We start from the raw sequence: 25,571 nt of genomic DNA, 5'->3' as shown, positions 1-25,571 counted from the left end.
CCTCTCCACCTCCCCTCTCCTCTACTGTCTTCTCCTGCGCTTTCATCTCCTCTCCCTCCAGGCCTGTAGATTCTGCTGAAACCTCCCGTAGTCCTTTTTGCAACACTGAAAAGCAACGACTTATCTCCCCCACGCAACCCAGGCTTAGGAGAGAAGAAGAAGAAGACGAAAAAGAAGATGAAGAAAGCGAGAAGGAGTCTTCTGACCGCGACAAATCAAACAAGAATATACACACAATCCCCACTGGCACAACTGCTGTATAACACCACTCGGCGTTTTTTTCTAAAAAAAAAAATCTCTCACTTATCCTCTCGCCGCTCTCGTCTCCTTCTCTTCATCTTTACTTTCCTTGTGGCATGTGTCCTTCCCCACTTCAGTCTTCTCTCATCTCATCTCCTCATGTTTTCCTGACTCTATTTGACATTTTTCTCTGTGTTTCCTCTCCCTTGTACACTTCCTCCACCATCGATTATTCCATTTCTTTTTTTTACGGTTTTCATTGTATTCCATTTTGGCAGCACACCATTATACTGGCAGACAAACGTTGGGTGTTAGCAGCTTTCATGGCAACACGCCACATCCGTAGGAGATACTTGAAACAACATGTATATTGATATTGTAACAAAACAAAAGCTATGAATCAATTTCGTATTGGACCTCACCTTAAACCACTGGTGTTTTCCCATAGTTCATCCAAAACCTCTCGCTCCATCCCCAGTTTCGTTTTTGTCCTCTTTTTCCTCCCATAGCTACCTCTATTTTCTTTTTCCCCTCCGCTCCATCCTGCCTTGCATCACCCCCATCTCCCATGCATACACATAATCCCCCCTATCTATCTGCCTCTCCTTCCCGTCTCCCCCGTCTATCTATCGACCTCTCTCTGTCTCTCGGCGGGCCAGGGAACACTGCGAAGGCTGAGCTACTGTCCTGGTCGGGGAAGAGCATTGACTTTTTGATGTGTTCCTTTCTTTTCTCGTCACAGACTGTGTTTGATCTTGTTTCCCTCTTAAAGCGGAGAGAACAAAGCCTGTTTCTTTGTCTGCAGTGGTTGTGGTCTTTTAGGACAAGGTGGTAGCCATAAGCCTTCAAAGTCAGAAACTCTCTGGAGTCGTTCCTTCGATTTGCTTCTGTTTTTATTGCATTAGTTGTCATGGAGTGGAAAACAGTATATCTTTATAGTAACGGTGTAAACCTTTAAAAAAAAAAGTACTATTATATAAATATTTTATTTTTTACCATTGTATAAATATACAGTATTGATTAACTTATGTACTTTGATTGCAAGTTCTTTTGTCACCCACACAGTGAGTAAATAAAAAAGAGGAAACCTTTTTTCTGTGAATTTTAGGCACTATTTCTAATGCTATTGATGTGTTGACTATTTTATTGTAACATCTTTTTTTTTCTTCTTTTTTTTATAATTTTGAAATCTGTGATTAATTGCAGAATCAGGAGTCTTGTTTTGATGGCTGCCATGTGTTTAGGTTCGATTCTGTCTCCCGTCAACTCTACCCTCTCCTGTTCTCTCCCCATCTGTCATTACAAGTCACAAGAAGATGTGTAAGGTCGAAAACAAAGGCTGTGGTTTTGGTGGATAGTTTAGCTTTTTTCTCTTGCGCTCATCAAAAGAAAGTAGCGTGTGTGGGTTTGTGTGGAGGACCACCTTAAAGAAAAAAGATGACATTTTGAATGAGTTACGTCTGTCTTTTGCACTAATTTAATAAAGCCGTTACTGAAAATTCCCACACTGCTGTTTTGCAGATTGTGTGTTTACTGAATGGCCATTTGATCTCTCGTAAAAAGGAGTTGTTTGCACATTTACCACGAGTGTTAGCGTGTGTAAATGTCATTTACATTTTTGCATTCCTGCATCCTAATCAATTTCACTTAAAGGTTATTTTGTAAAAGACGCTTATTCGCTTTCTAGCTGCGAGTTACTGTACATGAGAAGAACTCTGGAATATGTCCGTTTAATATGAAGCTACAGCCAGGAGATGGTTAAATTAGTGAAGCATAACAACTGAAGGCAAGGGGAAACAGCTAGGCTAGCTCTATCTAAAGGTAAAAAAGAAATCTCGCTTCCCACACTTCTAAGGGTGCTTTCAGACAGTGAGCTGTCGTCAAAGCAACATCTATGTTCTGTACTTTGAATTGGTGGCAGCAGGGCAACTTGCTCTCTGTAAACCACAAGCTGCTGCTATCCACCTAGTATAAAATCATCATGCAGATTAATAGAGTGGGTTGTAGCTTAGGAAAAGGTTAGCAATATGATACAATTATTATAGCAAGTTTTGTTGTCTAGTATCATAAATTGTTTATTGTCCCAGACCAAATAATCACACACTGATGAGTGCAGTGCCGGTGCAAAACATGCCTGTTCGGAATGGGCCGAATGATTGGCCTGTGGTGTTGCTGCTTGCAGCTTTCTCAAGAACCGCTCATACAAACAACTTCACACTCAAAACAACACTCTGGTTCATCGGCAAAAAACATACCCAATCCGGCTACTCGCGGTCAGATATACCTGTATTATACACTCCAGTTCACGGGGGAAAAAACACACCCAAGTCAAACTACTCACACTCAGAAACAACTGTGGAATACATTCTGCATCCAAGGAAAAAAAACACACCCACGTCCGGCTACTCGCGGTCAGAAATGCTGGATAAATACACTCTAGATCAAAGGGAAAAAAACACGCCCAAGTCCGGCTACTTGCGGTCAGATATACCTGTGAAATACACTCAGGTTCATGTGAAAAAAACACACCCAAGTCAAGCTACTCACAGTCAGAAACACTTGTGAAATACACTCTGCATCCCAAGGAAAAAAAACACACCCACGTCCAGCTACTCGCGGTCAGAAATGCTGGATAAATACACTAGTTCAAAGGAAAAAAACACACCCAAATCTGTCGACTCGCGGTCAGAAACACTGGTGAAATACACTCCGGTTCACGGGGAAAAAAGACACCCACATCCAAGTTCTTGCGGTCAGAAGCGCTGTTGAAATACACTTCGATTCACAGGGGGAAAAAACACACCCAAGTCCAAGTTCTAGGGGTCAGAAACACTGGTGAAATACACTCTGGTTCACAGGAGGAAAAAACACACCCAAGTCACGATGTCAAGGTATTGGTCGCCATGGTCACACGGCGAGCAGCTGCAGTAAGTTGAAAACGTTGAACAATGAGGGCAGCGAAAGCTGTATGGTCAAGATGACAACGGAAAGTCACTACACCCTGCCAAGAAATAGTCCAGCACATTAACCTAAGCAAAACCACTCCACGTTTTTTGTGCGGATTAAGAAATGAGATATAAAGTGTTAATTAGGCAAATTTTCTTTTATCCTTGAGACAGAGCCAGGCTAGCTGTTTCCCCGTTTCAACTCTTTATGTTAAGCTAAATCAACCAGCTGCTGGCTGTGGCATTATACTTAACTCCTCTCATCTCATTCCCGGCAAGAAATTGTTTAAGTGTATTTCCCAAAATCTCGAATTGTTTCTTTGAGCAGTCGGAGACATAATTCTTTTTAAATTTTTTAACATCCATTCAACAACACAACGACATCTGGAGGCTGGTTACCAGATTTATTTGTTTTGATTGATCAGCTAATGATTAGATGTAACATACATGGGACTTTATTGGTTGTAATGTTCTTGTACTGCATTGCTTATGATTATTTAGCAATTAAACAACGGCATCCGTGTTTTTTCTTGGATTTTCAGTTGATGACACTGAATTTGCTTTTCTCAAAGCTGCTCTAATCAATATGTTTCTATTTAAAATAGATTAAATGACCATGTATAGTGTGAAATGCGCACAAGATGCCCACAGACTGTGCAGTTCACCTTAGCTCTACCTTGCATTCAGCGTCTTTAGTATGCAACTTAACTTTTGTTCCATCTCAGCGTTCTTCTCAGCATCAGACCAAACGGCACACAGACAAAGTTAGCGACTAGCCGGTGAACATAGTGGAGCATTTAGCAGCTAAAGAGCTATATATATATTTTAGTCTAGACGAAAAGATGTTCTGCACCTCAGGGTTCAGTTATTGCTCACAGATTTAAAAGGTCAGTCACGTAAACCATGTTTGCGTGTGTTTTTAAAGTAATCAATAAAACCTCAACACTGATTCTAAAAGGCACGTTTAGCCTCAGTGAAACCAGTGCCGAGACACACAAATTGGGCAGATATGATGAGAGTAGTTGGAGACTGAGCCTTTTTGACAGCGTTTTTGAACAAGCTGTAATGGTGAGGTGGAGTTTTGAGTGGCGTGAGAGTATCAGATAAATTAAATGTATGAATGAGGTGAAGGCTGTGATATTAGTGCTTGCAATTCCAATACATTTGGGCTGCAGAGAGTACAGCCATGCAACCCTTGTTTTTGTCTATACTGCACTTAGCTGAAACTAATGTGAAACTGTGAAAACATGTGAGCCTTTGTTGGTTTAGAGTAGGCTGTCAAAATTCACCTCTTTATCTATTAATCTTCAGTGACCATGGAGTGGCAGGGTATCAAGGTTAGAGGACTTAGCCTGGGTCTGTGGACTTATGGGATACCATCCGTAACAGAAAAGCAAAAATGAATTGATGTTGTTAGGAATAAAGGATGAGTTGATGGCCTTGAGAGGCACACTTTTTTTTCATTGCTAACAGCAAAGCTAGTGGATGCACAGGTTTGAATAACAGCAGAGGGTGTACCTGTCAGCCACATCACAGAAAGCTATAATGAGAGAAGGAGCCTGTCTACCTTCATGGTGGCCAGACTTGTTTTCAGTAATTGTTGGGCCATTTTATGTCTTTATATGAAAATGTACAGTAGAGAGGTGATAGGAAATGAAGGAAAAGAGAAGGGGGTGACATGCAATAAAGGTCCCAGGCACATTGTGATCACAAAGCCCAGTTGCACAGCAGTTCTTGAAATAGTCATGAAATTTAATTCATTGATTCTCGTTCGTAGACATAAAATTTAACTTTTTTTTTTCGTGATGGTCAGCACGAACAGAGAGAGAGCAGCGAATGTCGCGTAGGGAGGAGATCTGGGTCGATGGCTGGGTCAAAAAACACCGGACTTTCCCCCAGGAGCCCGAGTTATTTTAACCCAAACCAAAATCTTTTCCTAAAGCTACCTAAGTAATTTTTTGTCATGATACCTCCATACTTAAGTTACACCATTGTTATTTTAACCCAAACCCCGATCTTTTCCAAAACCAAACAAAGTTGTTTTGTTGCCTAATCGATACCTAAACCTAAATTATAAGTAATTTTTTTTTAAAAGACGAGCGGAAATTTCATGACTATTTCACGAACTGCTGTGAGACTGTGTTGGATCACAGTATATGGTATGCATCTTGACTACTAGGCCACCAGAACACCTCAGTAAACCATGTTTTAACTCATCACATCATGATTATCTGAACATAGAAGCTGCTGCTTCTAACCCCCGGATGTAGTAAGACATCATTCGGTGTCAACAGGATCTGGGATCCATGGGATTTCGATTACTAACGAGCTGGAGGTTGTCTAGAAACATCTCCCTGAGTGAGAGCATGGTGGAGGCCTATCTGATGGAGTTTAGTTTACTTGATAAGATCATTCCCACCGAATGCCTTAAACCCAAGGCGCTCCATGATGCTTTCAGGCGTAAATCTGATCCTTATCACACTGATGCATTTTTGGCAGCTTTATTTATGCAATCAAAGTAAAAAACTGAATTAATATACTAAAAACAAAAATTACCTTAGCTCCAAGTGCTCCACTGATGTTTCTCCGGGCTGCATTGATTTTTGCACCAACTTTTCTGCAATATTTAGACTTTTTTTCAAATTGCCAGAGTTTCCACTCAAATTTTTTTTAATGCTCCACAAAAATGCCAGAGGTGCCAAATGGATAACGTGAGATGCCCAGAATGCAAAAAACAGCGAAATAAAAAATAAACTTTGGAATCAATACAGAATGGCACTACACAGTTGTTCGTCTAGTGTAATCGCTGCCTTAATACGACCCTGAGAAAGTTCTTTATTGCTCTGGGTAACCCGACGAAGTTGTCGACAATTCCTATGTCTCACTTTTCAGAAGAAGCAGCAGCTAAGACAGTGGTTACAGATAGCAGGTAGTGCACCATTAAGCAATCATGCAGGGGATAAATGTCCGCTGGGAAGAGCCCCAAATGTCTAGCCAAGCCTGGCAATGGAACACATGGGGCCTTTCACACGTAAAAGATTAAGTCAGTCTGTTTCAACACATTAATGTGAGCTTCGGAAATGAAGTGTGTCCCAGCCAAAGCTATTATGTAGGGCCCCATATACAGTAGTGAAGTCAGGCCAGAGCAGGGAAGCAAGATATATCGGTGTTGATGTCCATTTTGTCCTTGTCCGGTGAAGCATCAAGGATATGGGCTTGTCCAAAAGGGTGACGAAAGCTCATCTCAAGGCTTTTCATGGTTTCTTCTTGTCATCTTAGTCAAAGTGGAAATATTCCCATGAAAATGGATCAGTGGAAGTTGTGCTTTCAGGTACTAAAGAATAGACAATAGGCAAAGTCCCTCCCTTTCCGATTGACCACCATGGGAGCTTATTTCGGAAAAACGTCTACCATAGTTAACGGCAAGACACAAACATTTGTTTTGATCCCATTTGAATTGCCCCATGAATCACACTTATGATGTTTGTCATTTAAAAGATCATTTTGCAAGTCAACAAAGTCACAGTTTGTTGTTAAAACTGTCAAAGTATAAAGACCGCTACACATCGCCAGCATGTTTTCATGAGATTAATCCGCATATCAATCTATTTTTTGAACTGTTGTTTTTGTCATGAGTACTTTCACACAGAACCAGTGGGCAACTCCGCAGTCTGAGAAGTGAAGCCAAAGCGGAAGTGCCTTAAACTTGCATTCTTTCTAATTGCCAGCAGGGGGCGACTCCTCTGGTTGCAAAAAGAAGTCTGATTGTATAGAAGTCTATGAGAAAATGACCCTACTTCTCCTTTGATTTATTACCTCAGTAAACATCGTAAACATGAGTTTATGTTCTCAATCACTAGTTTCAAGTCTTCTTCAATACAGCATGATGTTCATTTAGTAAATTATGGTCCCATTTAGAGTCAAATATACCATAAAGCAGGGTATGCTTTAGGGCGTGGCTACCTTGTGATTGACAGGTAGCTACCACGGCGTTGTCCGGTCTGAGAGTTGTCTACATTTTCATCTTAGAACTTTTAACCCTTTCACAGTGTGTTTTCAGTTCACGAAAGTTAATTATAACCTCTTTGGTGGCTGAAAAATACCTCATTCAGCGTTCGGTTATACTTAAGCTCCACCCTGTCGTGTCACTTCTGGTTGCAAAAAAGACCAAGATGGTGATGGCCAAAAACTCAAGGCTTCTAAACGGCAGTCCACAAACTAATGGGTGACGTTACGGTGACTACGTCCACATCTTATTTACAGTCTACGCACAGAACGCAATATAAAGGGATGTCGTTTTGTTTTTTGGAACGAGATAGATTTTGTGAGCTTTCGCACTGGGAATAAAGGCATCAACCAATCACGTTGTGCGGAACCGGTTGAGTTGCATCCAAACCAGGACGGCAAACTTTATTACTCGTTTCAACCTTGACAAAAGCAGTGCATACCAGATCCGCTACTTCCGTTCTTGCCTTTCACAATAAAAGCACTAGACATATTATATAAATTCTTTGTCTCTCGGCGTTGACTAATGTAGGTGAAGAAGGTCCCATGGGGGGACACCGGAAGTGAAGAGACTTTGACTCTCTATACTGAATACAGGAGTACGCTTTAAAAAGTCATTAGCTGCAAGTACATACTTTAATAGCAGTGCTCTGCTCCACGGAGGAGAGTGACTGATCTATAGGAGCCATTAAACGGTGTTGTCTGTGAATGATTGTGACTCACCCAATGATACATTTAAGCCGATTGTACAGAAAGACCTCAGCCTCTCAAACCCTCTGATTTCTTTCTTCAAGGAGAAAAGATGAATGGGGGAAGTTAATGAGCAAGCGAGTGAGGTAAAAAGAGAGAATAAAACAGTTTTTATTGCTTTTTTTCCTATTCTTTTGTCGACAGGTGCTGGACATAAAGGCAACAAAATGATTTTCATCCAGACAGGTTAGAAGAGAGTGCTTGTCCGTTGGTGCATGATTACAGCAGCTGGGATAATTTAGCAGATATAATAATGGGCATTTTATTTTTGGTTCTGGTTCTTTAGTGCCACAATAAAACCCCAATTTCAGTTGGATGTGAAAAATTCAACTCCAAAAAGTCCATTTATTTATGACTTTAACTTTTTTTTTTTTTTAATACGCTTTCTAGACTCTTGAGCAACACAGAGATTCAACATTATGTGAAGTCTGGGTTGCATTTTGATGTCAGCTCTGTACACGGGTAGCTGTCAACTTTAATGAATGCAATCATCAAAAACTCCCCACATTTTTCCAAACTATTTTAACGAGCAGTGAGACTTAACACCCTTGTTGTCTTCCTTTGTTACTCGTGCATCACTTCGCAACTGAGATTAGTTTATATCTGCTGGAATTCTGTTATTGCCTTCAATTATTCTGTAATGTGTGATCTCTGACTTTGACATATATAGATGTGAACACTTCGGAGTCAAGCCGTCTTGGTTGATCAGTGCTTATTCTGCTAAAGAGTACCTATTATTTGTACTATACTGTATTGGATTTGAGGCTGATGGAGGATTTAAAAGACGACCTTTTAGATCGAACTGAACCTTCTGTTGGCGGCAAAATACAGTTGACTCAACAGACGTTTTTAAAAAACTGTATTCATTCTCAGTGTAGCGTTGCTGTGAGTGAAATAGACAGATGCATGCTGCTATATGTGCACCGCAAGCACAAAGTTAACTGCTTATTAACCTGTGCTGGATACTCATGAGGAAATGATGGGTGCAGTTTACATTAATCACAGCAGTTTCTAGTTCATGTACAGCCTTTAACACCCACCTCCCATGTAGAATACCGTGTGATGCATTGGCACATATTTCCATATCGGTTTGGGCTCAACTGATTCATGTTTCATGTTTTATTCTTGTGATTCGTATCAGGCACTGGTGGGTGGGTAAAAAGCACCTAAGAGAAATATTCTCCGAGACGCAAGAGATGACAAAGTAGGACAAGGTGAGTACTGAAAGGAAGGACAAGCAGGAACTTTAATGGTTACGAAGTTGAAAACAAAGTTTATGAGTTTTTAAATGGCGGAAAAAAACTGTTCTGGTGGGAAAGGCAGGGTGACTCTTCCTCCGCTTCTTTGTGGCTTCAAAACAAAACCATCCATTGCTTGAGTATTTTCATTCCACTACCTAATTAGAAGTCCTGCTTTATAGCTTTGCCAACGTGGAGGATTTCCTCCTCACAGCTTCCTATAACTTTAATTCTGGAAATGCCAATAGCAACCATACTATCCAATAATAATGATACTAATCTCCTTCATCCACCATCTCCCACTCTGCCATTCAGACTCATTTATTCCCTCCTGGATGATCATTTAGCACCTATTAACACAAGATCCTCATCTGTAATGACCACTCAATTATAATTTTCACTCTCATTCTACTTAGGCTTAGCAAGGTTAAGTAACGCCCTGAACTTGTGACAATCGTTGAATGGGCCATTGGCAGGTATTAGTGGCGATTACAGTAGCAATATATTCAACCAGGCCTAAAGGGTCTCTTTATTCTCTTCTTCATCCATCAACTGTTATTTTCCCTCACTCATCACTCTGATAATGTAGCATCACCTGCCTCAATCTGCTGGCCATGTCCCCCTGATCCTTAAAGCTGCAGTCGGGAACTTTGAGCAAGTTATTTTCATAAAACTGTCACTGTATCCTCACAGTATAGTGCATGAGACAGATAATCTGTGGGAAAAAAATCATGTTCCTCTGCCTCGTCCTAGTGCACCTAATGGCATTTACAAGATTTCAACTTGCCTGAAGGAAAACAACCAATCAGAGCCGAGGAGTCTCTAAAGCCAAGTTCACACTACACGACTTTAAAAGTCGTCAGATCGCTGTACTGTTCACACTAACTTGCTGTCTTGTAATCGGGAGTCTTTAAGTCGTTGTGGTTTTCACACTACATGGCTGTCCGGCGATAGGGGGTCACACACTACAAGGTCTTTCACCGGGAAGAATTGCCGATGAGGTCTCACAAAAGCACACACGACAAGTGACAAACAACATGATACCATACCATGATGGTATCATTATACGATGATGTTGTTGTTGGCACGGGTTCACAAAATAGCCTGTTTTTACCGGTTTCCACACTGGTTTTTTTACTATTTATTCCTTTAGGTGCAACAACAACTTTGCTCCGTGTTGCAAGTGCAGTACATACGGTAAGTTCCTCTTGTTACAGGTATTTGGTATGCTAGATATCTGGAATGTTTCTGTGAGGCATCGGCGAGCGTCTTCAAGCAGCTCACACATGACGCTCAAGGCGGCGAGCCAACACAGATTTGCCTCTGATCTGGGGCTTTTGTCGGGGAGCGGAAAATCAGGGCAAAAGTCGTGTGGTGTGAACTAGGCATAAGCAGCTGTCAGTCACTGCTCGCGAAACTGGCAAACTCCGATCAAACTGTCAAACTAGGCAGCTCTGATCAAATATGAATCAATGTTCTGTTACTCTAATGCCTATTTCTCGCCTCAAATGTTTTCAGAAACACGCTGTAGTGTACTGTTTAACTGTAAAATGAGAAAGTTTGTGACCCGACTGCCATGTTGAAAACAGCTGAGCCAAAATCAAGCACCGCCCACCAGATCAAACTTTCTCATTTTACAGCTAAACACTGCATTTAGCTCAATTGTCAATTTTTTCACCACCCCTACTTGTGCAAAATAAAATAAAATGAAAATGGAAACAACTCTAACTGGAATCAGTCTTGTGCCAAATCGGTTCTTTAAATATAATCCCAGCTGTATTACCTTCCTTGACACAGCAGGGAAGCTCTTCTCAAGGTTATGGATATTCATGTCAAGCTGTACTACATGCTCCAGATGAAAGAGGTGAAAAGAGAGGAAGAGCCAACATCGACCTTGATCTGCGCTGAGATGAGGGTACCTTCCTCTTTTTTTTTGTTCCCAAGGTCTTTCCTTCCACAGAGCATAATGTAGACTCATGGCCCTCTCTGCTATTTCATTTCATCACGTCTTGAGCAGACACCGGGGTGATTTATCAACTGAAACTGAACTTTGCCTGGCAACCAGTTAACAATCAATGACCATGGATCCTCTTGAGCTGTACATTTGTGATGATGACTTCATTGATAAACTGTCTCTTATTCCCAAACCTGTGCAAAACAACATACCACGGTCTCCTTTGTGAAATGAAGCAAGACATTTTAAAAGGATCCGACGAGGATGAAATGCTACAGGAGAGTCTTTTTCAGGTTTTGATATTCTTGTTTTGAACATTTTTTCAATTTTTGTGAGAATGAATGTGTGATGATTCTGTTAGTTTTGGTTTTGTTTGTAGGTCTTTTTGTGTTTGTTCTCTCTCTCTCTCTCTCTCTCTCTCTCTCTCTCTCTCTCTCTCTCTCTCTCTCTCTCTCTCTCTCTCTCTCTCTCTCTCTCTCCCTCCCCCTTCTGTCTTTTCCTCATGGCAGGGCATGTGTGTGATTGGCTCCTCCTTCGGCAGCAGACGAGGCACACCAGGTTCCACTCAACTCATCAACCTCCCCATAAAAGCCTGGTCTTCACTCCACTATGCTGCCAGATAATTCAGTCTCGTTCGGTAGTGCATCGTGCACCTTCTATACTAGTTTTTGTATATTTCTATTTTTGTAGTGTTGCTCGTGATCTCCGTACTTACTGTACCTGTGTTTTTCCTGTGCTCAGGTCATCCTGTGTGCCTCGCTGCTGCACCAGCTTCCGTGTCTCCTGTGACTGAGATATTTCATGTGCTCAGTCCTCGTGTTCTGTTCTCTCCTCGCCACGAGCCGGCCAGCTCCCTGCCCCCCCCTGCCTGCATTTTTTCCTCTGGGTTGGAAAATAAACTCTTTCACTTTACTTACCTGTGTCCGTCTGCAGAATGGTTCGCGAGAGAGCTCTAATGGAGGTGCTTAAAATGTAAATACTCTCCCGTTAATAACAATTTGAGGGTATACTGTACATAGTGTATCTACTGAAGGTGTTTTTACATTCTCATGCCAACCTCTCTCTTACTGTCTTTAAGGAACAGATGGACATTTTTGGAAAATAAACGTATGTTTTTTCTTGCTAAGAGTTAAAGGGCCAATATGTAATATACTTCTATCATAAAATGACCATGATATGTCATCAGAGATTAAGGAAACATGCTAAATTGAAATACTGGCTTCTCTGACAACAATGCTACAGCCAGTCTGTTCTCCTCTAAAATTTCTATTCCGGTCCGGAACGTCTTTGTTTTTAGCCAGTGTGATCTCAAAACGAACTGGATCAACAGAGATAAGTTAACATTAGATTCTACCCGACCTGATTACCCCAGGCACATCTCTCTGCGGTCCGTGTGCAGCTGGGTTATCAAGGCAGTGAGTATTTGAGACACGCTCCTTTAAATGAAAAGGTCGATACCCCTCTCGTATTTATCTGTTAAAGAGCTAGAAACAGTAGACAATTAGCTTAGCTTAGCATAAAGACTTTAAGCAGGGTGAACCTGCTAGCCAGGCCAGTCCAAAGTTTTATGAAATTAACATTTAACAAAACTTACAAAAACAGAAATGTAAAAAATCGGTGTTTAATGAGCAGTTACATACTAACTGTCTCCCAGTTCTAGCTCCACAGCGCACACACATGAAAGTGGTATCAATCTTCCTATCTAACTTTGGCAAGATAGCCAATAAGCACCAACATGTTGAACCATTCTTTCAACTTGCTCACTCACATTACATCAATCTTTGATTTGTTTTTGGAGGTCTGGAGGTTTTTCTCGGTGTAACTGTAATAGTGTTGTGCTAAACACTAGCACATAGAAAAGGTAGATCTTTACCACAGGGTGACCATATTTTTCAAACCCCCAAACCGAGACCCTGAACGTGTAACGCACGTTCATGCACACGCATATGTATCCGCTTATGCACGCACCATAGGCATTTCATCAGGATGGGAAACAATTGTTTCAGCACCATGGACAGCGCCTCAGCAGACAAAAAGTGATGTTTTGTCTCCCAATCCACCAAAACACAAGGACTGCATTGGTGTAATATAATTATTGATTGTCACATGCTAACTAGAGGAAGAGAGCACGCATAACGGAACACTTCCTGACCTTGCTCAACATAAGCCAAGTAAAAATGAAAAAACATTTTGTGTTTGACAGTGTGCACCATCGCAGGCTGTCGACTAAATAGCCAACTGTGACACATTTTCTGCCAGCTATTGTCTATTGCTATCTGCCTGTCTTAATATGATCTTTTAAATTGTTATTTCCACTGTGCACAACCGAAAAATCGACTCTTGCAGTGTGTGCAGAACGCAGCAATTTCATTTTTTTCGCTTAACGAAGGAAGGAGTAAGCCTCCTGGAGCTCTTTAAAAAAGTCTGACTTTCTCTTCAGCATGACAGCCAACCGTTATCGTACTGACAGGTTCGGTCGGAAAGAGCCACAATTGTCATAGCATAAGCCTTGACCAAGACACACTGATTGATTGGCATGCATACAGACAAATTAGTGTTGCATTCTGACGCATTGGGCATTGTTTATGTTTTCATCATTTTGGGTCAGGTGATAACGAGTGGGAGAGGACATGATAACGTCTTTGTAAGCGCTGAAAAGAAATATTATATTATTACTATAGAGACCATTCTGCAATGGGATCACACCAGCCGCGACGCCAAATCAGACCAGGGGCGTGAAATGGGGGACCAATGGCCCCTTCCCCACTTCCTACCCCCACTTCCTACCCCCGTGCTTCCAGCGCCCTTGCTCGGACCACGCCCATCACTGAACTCAACCTTCATTTTGATCTAAACTACTCACTTTTGTGACTGCATCGTGCTCGGTTTTGATGCCAGCGTTGTGAAAATCTGTCCACAGACAGAAATATAAACACCTGGCAAAGTACTCCAAACCACCTCTGTGGTAGTTCCTGCTACAGTAGGTGTCTCCAGGACCACATTGGTCCTGGTCCCAACCAGGACAATCCTGGACCAACCGGGACGTCTGGTCTAGCGATAGGAATTCCGACTCTTTTTAGTGAGCCAGATCATTTGGCTCAGCTCACCAAGAAGAGCCGGCTCTTTCAGCTCCCAAACGGCTCTTCGTTTAACCACTTCTGCCTTTTATAATTTAGCGCTGTTTTGACCTACGATTAGTATGTGTGCACATATATCACTTAAATTATTCAATATAGTTATACTTAACCTTATAATTTCCAGAACACCATCATTTTACATGCTGCTTCGTTTCCGACTGTCACTTATCTTACCTGCTATTCGCGCACCACACTCTTCTCTCTCTTTCTCTCCTCCTCTTCCTCCTGCTCTGTACCTGTAGACCGTCAGCGCGCCGCGCAACCACGCCCCTCCCTGCTTGATGGTATGATCCTTGTCTGTCATCACCTGATTGGTCGCACGGACGTCAATAACACGACATTCAGTCACACTCAGTGCATGGAGTGCCCGTGGCGCGGAGAAGATCATCATATCATTCTGCCTTGAATTAATAAAAAAAAAAAAAAAACATGGCTCTCGGACGGGAGCCAGCTCCCATTGTTCACTTAAAAGAGCCGGCTCGTTCACAACCGACACATCACTAGTCTGGCCACCGTACTCATTAAGCATCCCCATCCTCATTAGCAGGACATCGTAAAAGAGTCAGAGAGTGAAGCTACAAAGACCAATAAGAAAGAACAGCCTCCTTCATTACATGCAAAGGTGCACGGCTAATGTGCTGTAAATAATGCTCTTAATAGCCTCTCCAAGTCAAATATCCATTTTGCCAAGTCAACACGAGTACGCAAAACACCATATTAAGTCTATTGAACAATTTCCTACTCCTCGCAGTTTGTCATTGATGTATTTCAAGGTCGCTAACGAACCGCTCTCTCATTTTCTGTGTTGTCTTGTGCACAGAAAGGTGTTAAACAGGAGGCCTTGATATGCAAATGAGGCAATAAAAGATAGATGGAGGTTGTGGATGTCAGCGTATGACGGCAACAACACAGCATCTGCCTTCATGTGATAGCCCGTCTGTGACAAGGTTGCCTTTCTCCCTTTTCACTAGGCCCTGTTTCACAAAATTAATAGTGTTTTTGTGTCTGCTTAATTATTAATTGTAGTCTGATGTTTCAGTTTATTTTGATACATTATCAATTAAGGTGTGTAAATGACACAAGCTTGGTTAATTTGTTTATTTTATAGGATTTTTGTTGTTCTGCATGGGATGTTTGGGTAGAGCAGCTGCTCAGCAGCTCAATCAAGGAAAGTGAATACAGGTTTGCCTCATTATGTCCTCTTACCAGGGCGGGGCTGCATGGCACTGTTAAGATGGAAGATAGGTAAGATAGCTCTGCAGTAAATGAAATTCTGTAATATTTGGTGGGCTTATTGGAATGGATGGTGCCCATAGATAGAGTAAGTTGGCAGCAGTAACTTAGAGATCTTGCATTAATGGTATGTTCATTATTCTGTGTGCAGAAGGCCCTGACACACCAAGCCGACGGACAGTTCGGGGCCGTCGGTGAGCATCTGTCAGCCTAGTTTTTGTGTGTGTCCGCATCGTCGGCTGTAGTTTACCTGTGTCAGAGGTTTTCCAGTCGATTAAGCATGTTGAATCAGCGGCGGAGCTCGTCGGTGAGAGAAATCACTCTGATTGGCAGTTCAGCTTAAGCGATTCAATGCATGACAAGAGAAACAGAAGTGAGGAAAGTAAGCAAACGAGTAAAGTCCAGAGGGCACACACAGAAAGCTCTTCCGATCGTTCCAATACACGGATATTTTCACAACTACATGGCCATCTGGAATGAAGCTGAGTGGTGAGTGAGAGTGGTGTGAAAATGGTCGGCAAACGCCGTTTTTTCTCATTTACGAATCATAACAACAGTTTGTATATCCGCAGTCCTCGGTCTTCTGATTTGAATTACGAATACAGACTACCGCGACCTGCCAGGATTGAGAGTTATTCCATCTCACGCAGGCGCAGAAAGTATGTGGTAGTTCGCCGTTAGCTGTAGTCTTTGCGGTGTGTTCGAGTGCAACTTTTTGGCCAAGACAAAAGCGACGTGAGGCGACACAAGTGGCGGCCTTCGTCGCCGCTAGTTCTTTGATGTCTGGTTGGTGGGTCTCCAGCTTAAAGTTTGCCAATGCCAAACCACCTCATCTTCCCTTTTATATGGGGTGGCGGCACTACACCGTTGTATATTACTGGCTGAATTAAAAAAATGTAATCTCTGTGGATGAAAACTACATTCATCTACAAGCTCCATACCTTTTTTAAACTTTGCATAGGAAGATATATTGTTCAACTGATTTCCTGTGTGCACTAACAAAGCTGCGATAAAAAATAATACAATTTGTGTGCTTCTCAGGTACCATGTTTATGGTGTTATTCTAAAATTAATTTTGCTTTTGTTGTTTTGTTTAAAATTCACATAGTTTGCCTCTAAGCTAATAATGTTGTGCCTCAGAGGATTTGTCATTAAGCTACTTTACATTGTTAGGATTTAGGAAGCATTGGCAACATGACATACTAGCTTTAATGCCAGTTCTTCTGGGACCCGTTTCAGGCCCTGTGGTATTTAAATCACATGTTGATTAAAGCATAAGTCATGTTAGTATTATACTGTGCCTTGAGATCTCTTCTGCAGGTTCACAAAGAACAGTTGGAGGCTTTGCTTTACAAACAAAAGAATGAAAAAAATACATGGTTGTTGGGGTTTTATGGAGCAGCACATCTATCTGTGTGCTTTAACACACCATACAGTGTATAATGCCTGGGATAATGAATACAAGTAGAGAACAACCCATGAAATCAACAGGGAATATAACCAAGAGGCTTTACTTTTGTACACAGTATCAAAGTGAGGATTTCTATTAGTATGACGCATATCAGCCTGACCTTTCCATGTGTGTGGAGACACCACGCTGAGCTCAATATGCATCAAGTGGCAACCTACGGTCGAGGCTTATTGAAAGAGGCTGGGACACAAGGTACTTTTGGTCTTGAGCTCTGGGGTATGACACATGCGCAGTGTAACTGGAGCTGCGGTCGTGCGTTGCTATTGGCCCAATTTTGGCGAGTGCAGACCAGATTTTACCGCACATGTTTTGTACCCCAATGATGTGATGCGATGATGATGCGTGACATCTCCTCTTTCCACCCTCTTTGCCTCTGGAGCTGAGAAATGAAGTCAACGTGTAAGTGCCAAAAGCTGCAGTTCTACAAATGGCCACTTGAGGCTGACTCCAAAAGTGAGTCAATCCATCATAGACTTCCATGTTAGAACGCCCAACAGAAATAAACATGTTTAAAGCCTGGTACAAAAAAACAGTTTTGGTCTCGATAGCTAATTTCCCCTTTCATGACAACTGTACGGAAGGTGAATTTTTATATAACTCACCCATTTAGATTATATCAAGGCTTAAAGTTAGACATTATTAAAGGCATTGCCACTTTGAGTGACAGGTGGGTGCCGTTCCAGGTCGCAAGCTGCGTGCTGTGTCACCCGGGCCCGCCTCAGCTCCACCAACGATTCACCTCCTTGTCCATTTTTGGATTAGCCGGGAGTCAGGCGGTGTTGGCACTGCCAAGATGGTGATAGCCGGAGCCACTAAGCCCCCAAAAAGAGTGCAGAGCTTTGAAGCAAATTTCCATAGTGGCCAAACGGCGGTACTACAACGCCCGTATCCATCACGTGATACAATTTGGCCCAAAAATACTTTTTCCCATAGACTTACATTGGGAAAGAGATGTCTGTAAATCACAGAATAATCGTTTTGTTTAGGTAAATCAACTTCCCAGTATGAACAGTTAAAAAGCCCTTATTTAAATCATTAGGTCCTAAAAGTTGTAAAATGCACTAATAGCCGAATCCAGAGTTATTTCCCTTCCTCCGTTCTGGTGAATGAGAACCAGACCGCGGCTGCAGCGAGGTTCTCGGAGGTGGGGTTAAAGGAAATGCTATTGCGCCTGCTCTATGGACCCAATGGATGCGAAAGATCTCCGGATGATCCAGGTTCTTTATCACTCGGCAGTCGAGCCATTTTTGCTTCGTGCACGACTGAGCAACTCTCATATGAACAGGCGCCCGCCTCCAACGCTGTATCCAGTTTCCTTTATACATCCACGGGGGCCACCCACTTTGAGCTTCACAACTGCTCTTCAGAATGGGTGACATCACAGAGACTATACGTCCATATTTCATAGTCTATGATGGGCATTGTGATGGTTGTCTTATTGTTTAAACTTCCAACACACACATACACAGTTCTCTGTTGGACAAACCTTCATCACAGCAGCTGATGTATTTTATTATGTCGTCCCCACCACACCAGGTAGCAGAAAGGAGGCATCAGAGCTCCCCAGAGTCCCAATTTGTTTTCACTGTTGGGCTCATTGTGTCTCTTTGCGGTCGGATGCCTGTGATTTTCCCTTCTGATAACTATGAGGAGCAGCGGATGGACTCAGCACATTCACTTCCAGGATGGATTCACATTGATGAAACTCAATGGGTGTTCAGGTAGTCACAGGAACACATTAGGGGCAAATGTATGGACTATGAGCTTTGATGAGTACTGATGTAACAGGAATAAGTCAACGGAAACAAGGAGAAAACTGGATTTCTGTGCCACATGAGTGAAAAGAGTGTCTGGCATTTTGTTCTCTCTGCAGGTGCCTGTCCCCCTGCTCTTGCGTCAATATGTGCATTTTAGTCTCCCCTTTGCCTTTTCATGTGATGTACGTAGACTACCGATCATATTATTATCCACAATCATGGTCCCAGCAGCTCTCTCATATTCATTTTAGAAAATAAAAGCCTGTGAGAGTGAAAGGTAAAACGGTTTCATCGAGTTGTATTTTATCTGCAACATAGTCCTGGCAATATGCTGAAGTGCACTTTCAGTTTCCATAAGCTAAATGACAAGAGAAGCTGTCAGTGAAGTGTCCATTGTGTGCATACTTCTGACGTGATTGTAGGACTTTTAAATTCTAGATATAAGTAACACTTCACCCGCAACGCTCGGTGCTTGTAAGTACGCTGATCATCTAACAGAATTAGCTCCATTTACCGAGGATTTACATTAATGTTGTACAAATAGAGTCAATTTGCATTACAATTAAAGGAATTTGCTTGGAGATTAACAGCACAGAGGGATGAATTCCCTCTCTTATTAGCTGTAAAATCATCATGGTGGGAAATGACAAAATGAAAGCCTTGCATTACACTCATAGATTATCAGCTCTGGCAGAAATAAAGTGAGAGAAGACTTCCCATTCACAGCTTCTGAAAAGCCATTTTTTTTTTGCTGCACAAGGTTTCATTCGCCCATCATGACCTCCTGTGAGACAGAGATAACTCAGATACCTGACTTCTTCATTGAGCCAAGAGGAAATCTGTATGTAAGTCTAATTGTGGCCAGCAGTGTCACTAATAGCTGTTGCTGCCTGTCCTTTACTCTCTTACCTTATTAACTGTGGAGGCAAAGTCAATTAAAAGAACTCTGGCCTTTCCACTTCCCCAATCACTTTGGTTTCTCAGAATTGGATAATAAGCAGGCTGTCTAAGCCCAGAGTGAACCTGAGGCCATGTTTGTTCACTTGTGCAGATAAAATTCAAAATACCATTTTACATTACCAAGTAGGCTCCAACCAAGGACAAGTTTCGCTTAATAGGATGCCGTAGAACAGACTTTGCTGTGTCCACTTGCTTGGTCGATGGGGTTGATTGAATGTCTGATATTTAAAGGACCAGTGTGTAGGATTTAGTGGCATCTAGTGGTGAGGTTGCAGATTGCAACCAACTGAATAGCCCTCCGCTCACTCCTCCCTTTCCAAGCCTGTCGGAGAACTACGGTGGCCTTCAGATAACGTAAAAATGTGAAAGGCTCCCTCTAGAGCCAGTGTTTGCTTTGTCCATTCTTGGCTACTGTAGAAACATGGCGGATTCCATGAAGAGGATTCTTAGTTTCAGGTGATTATACACTTACGAAAACAGTTATACTGATCAAAGGCTCAAAAGACTTCAAATAGAGTGTGCAACCTTGATTTGAATATAACAAAAACTTGATAAAATGAAATTGCAAAATACAGGGTATTTTGTTGCTCTCACAGTCAAAACAATTGTAAATGGTCGAATCTTGTCTTCCTTCACTTCTCGCCGTTTGATGGTGATCAGTGGGCAACCTCCGGGTCTGAAAAGTGAAGCCAACACCGAAGTGCCTTAAACTTGCATTCTTTCTAACAGCCAGCAGGGGGCGACTTCTCTGGTTGCAAAAAGAAGTCTTATTGTATAGAAGGCTATGTGAAAATGACCCTACTTCTCACTTGATTTATAACCTCAGTAAACATTGTAAACATGAGTTTATGGTCTCAATCGCTAGTTTCAAGTCTTCTTCAATACAGCATGATGTTCATTTAGTTCATTATGGTCCCATTTAGAGTTTAGAGTAGCGTGGCTACCTTGTGATTGACAGGTCGCTACTACGGCGTTGTGCAGTCTGTAGAACCCTTTCACAGTGTCTTTTCAGTTCATGAAAGTTAATGGTATATACAGTCTATGATGGTGATTGGCAGCAAACATAATACTGCCTCTCTGAGGAGAGGGGTGTTGAAAGGACTGAGTATTTTGAAGTGTTTTAATGTGTTTAGTAGGAAACGTAATGATGCCCACATTACAGGTTCATAGTGTGTGAATCTGCTATGTGTGGCACATAACACAATTGAAGTTCGGACTGTAGTCATTGTTAAATCATGTCACTGTTAAATAACAAAAATCTCGACCTTTGTTTCCATTTCTCTACATGAATTTGAACACATTTACTATTAAACATAAATCTCTCTGTGAATACCTGCAAGTGGACATGGTAAATTTGTCAACGTTGTGAGTACTTGAGTATAAGATAGTGATTTATTATGTGTTAAATGCTACCTAGTAGCCAGGGCTCTACTTCCAGTTGCTGCTTCTTCACAGCAACTCTCAATCAATTCGCTATTTTATCTGAGTGCAGTTGTCTGACAGCAGACATAAAGATATGTCAATGACAGGGCCTGCACTGTGTGATCCTATATTGACACACTAAATAAGTGATGACAGAGAGAGCCTGAGGAGTGTTGGCTTCTGAACGTGGATCCTACACAGCAGCATTCCCCAATGCCTGGGAACTCAATCCCTGATAATACCACAATGAAAACTCCATTCTTTGTCCTGCATTCAAATTTTGCTCAAGTAAACGTATAAAATTATTAGCGGTGAAATGTTAAGTAGTGTTACGCTCCAGCAATGGAGTTCCTCCTCAGAAAAAAACCTTGCCAGTTGATACATATCTCTTTATGTCACACTACTGCTACTATACTAGTAGTAGCGACTGATTTGGCCAAAATGTAGCATGTAGTATGCAGTATGTGAACAAAAGCAAAATCTACAGTATGCCAGAAATACCTGGATGTCATACTGATTTGGAAAAAAAAAAAATTCCAGTGTACATCGGACCAGTCTACCTCGCCTACTGTATCCCACAATGCAAAGCGCTGGAACGGTACAGGCTGCGGTTACAACAGCAACCTAAAACAGCTATTTTTTTTGCATTTTTCGTCACTATTTCATCACTAAATCCACTTCTGAGAATTTTTAGAGGCAAGAAATCAACTGTGTAAATTTTGAATATTGACAGATTTACAATATTAGACGGCTGTCGAACATTTGCTCCACCATTTTCAGAGCTAGAAGACGAGAGGCTTTTATTTCCTTGTTGATGGATAGTTTGTTTAAATATCACAACAGATATGTCCATAATAAATTAACAGGAACCTTTGTTTATCTGCCTTTTAAGTTGAAAAGCTCCACAATCGCCCGTGAGCTTAGCTCGCTCGCCAGTTGGCCAGTGACGCTCTCAGACCGGCTACAGAGCAGCAGAGTGGCGAGGGAAGAGTATAGCCTCTGACGAGGCAGAGAGATACCTGCTGAGACAACATGACCCTCATTCCACTGTTGTTGCTGTAACTGAAAAAGCAGTTTGAGTACTGTACATTTTGTCGAGCAATGGTTTATATGTACCGCCTCCCCTCGTTGATGATCCTGTTTGTGTTACTTCACTATGAGCTGTTAGAATAAATTGTTTAAACCTTCAGTATCTTATAAAGTGAACTAACGTAAAATAAACAAAATCTAAGTTGTATTTTTCGATAATATTGCAATAGCGGTACGAGTTTTTTTTTTGTCCAGTGCTTTAAGAGCTGGTTTAAAAGCTAAAGCCTGGTCCAGCATACTGCAAAATACATTGCTTTAACAGTTTCATACTGCATACTACTCACGAACGCAGTATGCAGTATGTACTGTATACTGCATACTGCATTTTGAATTTGGTTTTGAATACAGCAACGGTCTGTCTGTCTGTTCCCTCTGAGCCACATTTCCACTTCCCCAAACCTGCTCACCTGTTTCCACTTTCCCTCATCTGCCCTGCAGTAACCTCTCTCCCTCCAGTCCCAGTCACCTGACCTTCCTCACCAACCCGCTCACCTGTTTCCACTTACTCCTCGTCAGCCCTGCAGTATATAACTGACCCGTTTTCACTGATTCCCTTCCAGATTGTCAAAGTTGCCATGTTGCTTTGTGCCTTTGCTTTTGAGCCACCAGCTACTTTGACCCTGTACCTGCCTGTTGCGTATAATATCCTACACCTTCGCTTTGGCAATAAATCATTGAACTGTCTCTGTCTACTGTCTCGCTTGTCTGTATGGGTTCTTCCCCTGTTGCCTCATGCTCCCATCTTCATGATGCTTTAAAGCTGCATTAAAGTGGCAGTAGGTAGAATGGTTTTGGCATCATTGAGCAGAAATTTCATAATAATCTTTCAGCAAATTGTAATTCAAGTGTTTTGAGAGAAAACTAGACTTCTGCACCTCCTCATGGCTCTGTTTTCAGGCTTTAGAAAATCTATCTCTTGACGGGAGACTTTGGCCAATCACAGGTCATTTCAGAGAGAGAGCGTTCCTATTGGCTGTTCATTCAACAGAGGCAGTTGTCAATCACTCGCAAACTCCGATCAAATGGTCAAACTAGGCAGCGCTGATCCAATATTCTGTTACTGTAATGCCTATTTCTCGCTTCAAATGTTTTCAGAAACATCTTGTAGTGTACTGTTTAGCTGTAAAATGAGAAAATTTGCTCCGGGCTGGTGGGCGGTGCTTGGTATTTCCTCAACTGATCTCAACATGGCAGCCAGGTCACAAACGTTCTCATTTTACAGCTAAACCGTACACTACAAGATGTTTCTGAAAACATTTGGGGCGAGAAATGAACATTACAGTAACAGAATATTGATTCATATTTGATCAGCGCTGCCTAGTTTGACCGTTTGATCAGAGTTTGCGAGTGATTGACAGCTGATCAGAGACGGCAGGCTCCAACTTGGCTCTGATTGGCTGGTTTCCTCCGGTCTGTGAAATCTTGCAGATGCCATTAGGAGCACCGGAGGACACAGAGCTACATGGGCTGTATTCGACACCGCCTACTACATACTACTGAAGAACGCAGTATGTAGTATACAGTGCATACTGCGTTCCTCAGTAGTATGCAGTATGTGACGGTTAAAGCGATATATTTAGCAGTATGCTAGACCAGGCTTTAGCCTTTAAACCAGCCCTTAAAGCACAGGACAAAAAACAAACTTGAAAAAAAATATTATCGAAAAATACAACTTTGATTTTGTTGTTTATATTATGCTTGTTTACTTTATAAGATACTGCAGGTTTAAACTATTTATTCTTACAGCTCATAATGAGGTCAGACAAACAGGATCATCAACGAGGAGAGACGGGAAATAAAAAATATTGATCCACAAAATCATTCTTTTTCAGTTACAGCAACTAAACAGTGGACTGATCTCCCTCCAGATATTAGAGAAATGTTAAAAAGGGTCATGTTGTCTCAGCAGGTATCTCTCTGCCCCGTCAGAGGCTGCTCTTTCCCCCGCCACTCTGCTACTCTGTAACCGGCTCTCCAGCGAGCTACGCCCGCGGGCGATTGTGGAGCTTTTCAACTCTAAAAAGGCAGATAAACACAGGTTCCTGTTAATTTATAATGGACATCTGTGTTGTGATATTTAAACAAACTATCTGTCAACAAGGAAATAAAAACCTCTTGTCTACTGGACCGGTCTCTTGAGAGAGCTTCAGCCAGCTCATAGCGCGGTCTCTGAGCGTGACTACCCGGCTTGCTGGCAGCGACTCCGGCAGGCGCTAGCTGGCTGTCACAGCATTTTGTGGAGCTTCTAAACTCCGACAACGGTGGGACAAATATTAGATTTGCCATCTAACTTTGTAAAACTGCCGATATTAATAATCTACCCAGTTGATTTTTCGCCTCAAAAACTTTCAGAAGTGAATTTACTGATGAAATAACTACAACATTTTTTTTTTAAAAGAGCCGTTTTTGGCTTCTGTTGTTGTAACCGTAGCCTGTAGCGGTCCAGCGCTTTGCATTGTGGGATACAGTAGGCGAGGTAGACTGGTCTGATGCATACTGGAGATTTTTTCCAAATCAGTACGACATCCGGGTATTTTTGGCATACTGTAGATTTTGCTTTTGTTCGCATACTGCATACTACATGCTACATTTTGGCCAAATCAGTACATACTACTAGTATAGTATGCGGTTTCGAATACAGCCATGATGTTTTTTCAGATCACCTTTCTCATGCACTACTGTCAGGATATAGTGACCGTTTTATAAAAATAACTCTTTTAATCATATTTTCTCCAATTCTACCTACTGCTGCTTTAATTGATAATGAATTTATTTTTGGCCTCTTGGAGTCAGCGAAACAAGCTGTAAACACGATATTGAGATCTTATTCAGGTATAAAGTCACCTGAATACATTACATTACATTATTATCCAGCAGACACGTTTTGTTTCTGGGCAACTGATGAATATTCACTTATTTTGGCTCTGTTTTGCTTCTCAGCAACTCCTGAGGGAAATATGTGGCTTTTTAGCTGCTAATTGCTCCACTATATGTTCACCAGCTAGTTGCTAACTTTGTCTGTTGGTGCTGGGCAGGTAGCGCACAGTAACAGCTGCTTGCTGCTGTGTGGCAACAATGCTGAACTAAGTGATGAGACTGAGCCAAGCATAAAGTTGCAGGTTAAAAAAACAAAACAATTAGCTGAAAGCTGGTCCGTAGAGATGAGGGAAACTGTGGGTTTTTTCTCTACCGTTGAACCATTTAACATTACACATAGTCATTTGATCCATTGTAAATATTGAAATATTGATTAGTGCAGCTTTAACTCCCTTCCTCAAACAATTGATCCTCTTTTGTGTAACTGTATCTATTCTTATCTGTGTAATTCTACATTATGGAATCTAATCAAACTAAACAGGCTGTTCTCATA

The 25,571-nt window shown here is 41.8% G+C and overlaps 1 protein-coding gene across 1 annotated transcript in view; it reads left to right on the top strand.

Moving 5' to 3' along the window:
- The window catches only part of cdh13 (cadherin 13, H-cadherin (heart)), a 441,664-nt gene extending 439,922 nt beyond the window's left edge, over positions 1 to 1,742 (top strand). The window contains exon 14 of the mRNA XM_074631905.1: positions 62 to 1,742. Within this exon, the coding sequence (XP_074488006.1) occupies positions 62 to 69 (8 nt within the window). The 3' untranslated portion in view covers positions 70 to 1,742. The remainder of the gene's footprint in view (positions 1 to 61) is intronic.
- The last annotated feature ends 23,829 nt before the right edge of the window (positions 1,743 to 25,571 follow it).

Source organism: Sebastes fasciatus, chromosome 4 (assembly GCF_043250625.1).
Source record: "Sebastes fasciatus isolate fSebFas1 chromosome 4, fSebFas1.pri, whole genome shotgun sequence".
NCBI lineage: Eukaryota > Metazoa > Chordata > Actinopteri > Perciformes > Sebastidae > Sebastes > Sebastes fasciatus.
The sequence above is the reverse complement of the archived record's forward strand: the minus strand, read 5'-3'. Positions and strand labels throughout refer to the sequence as shown.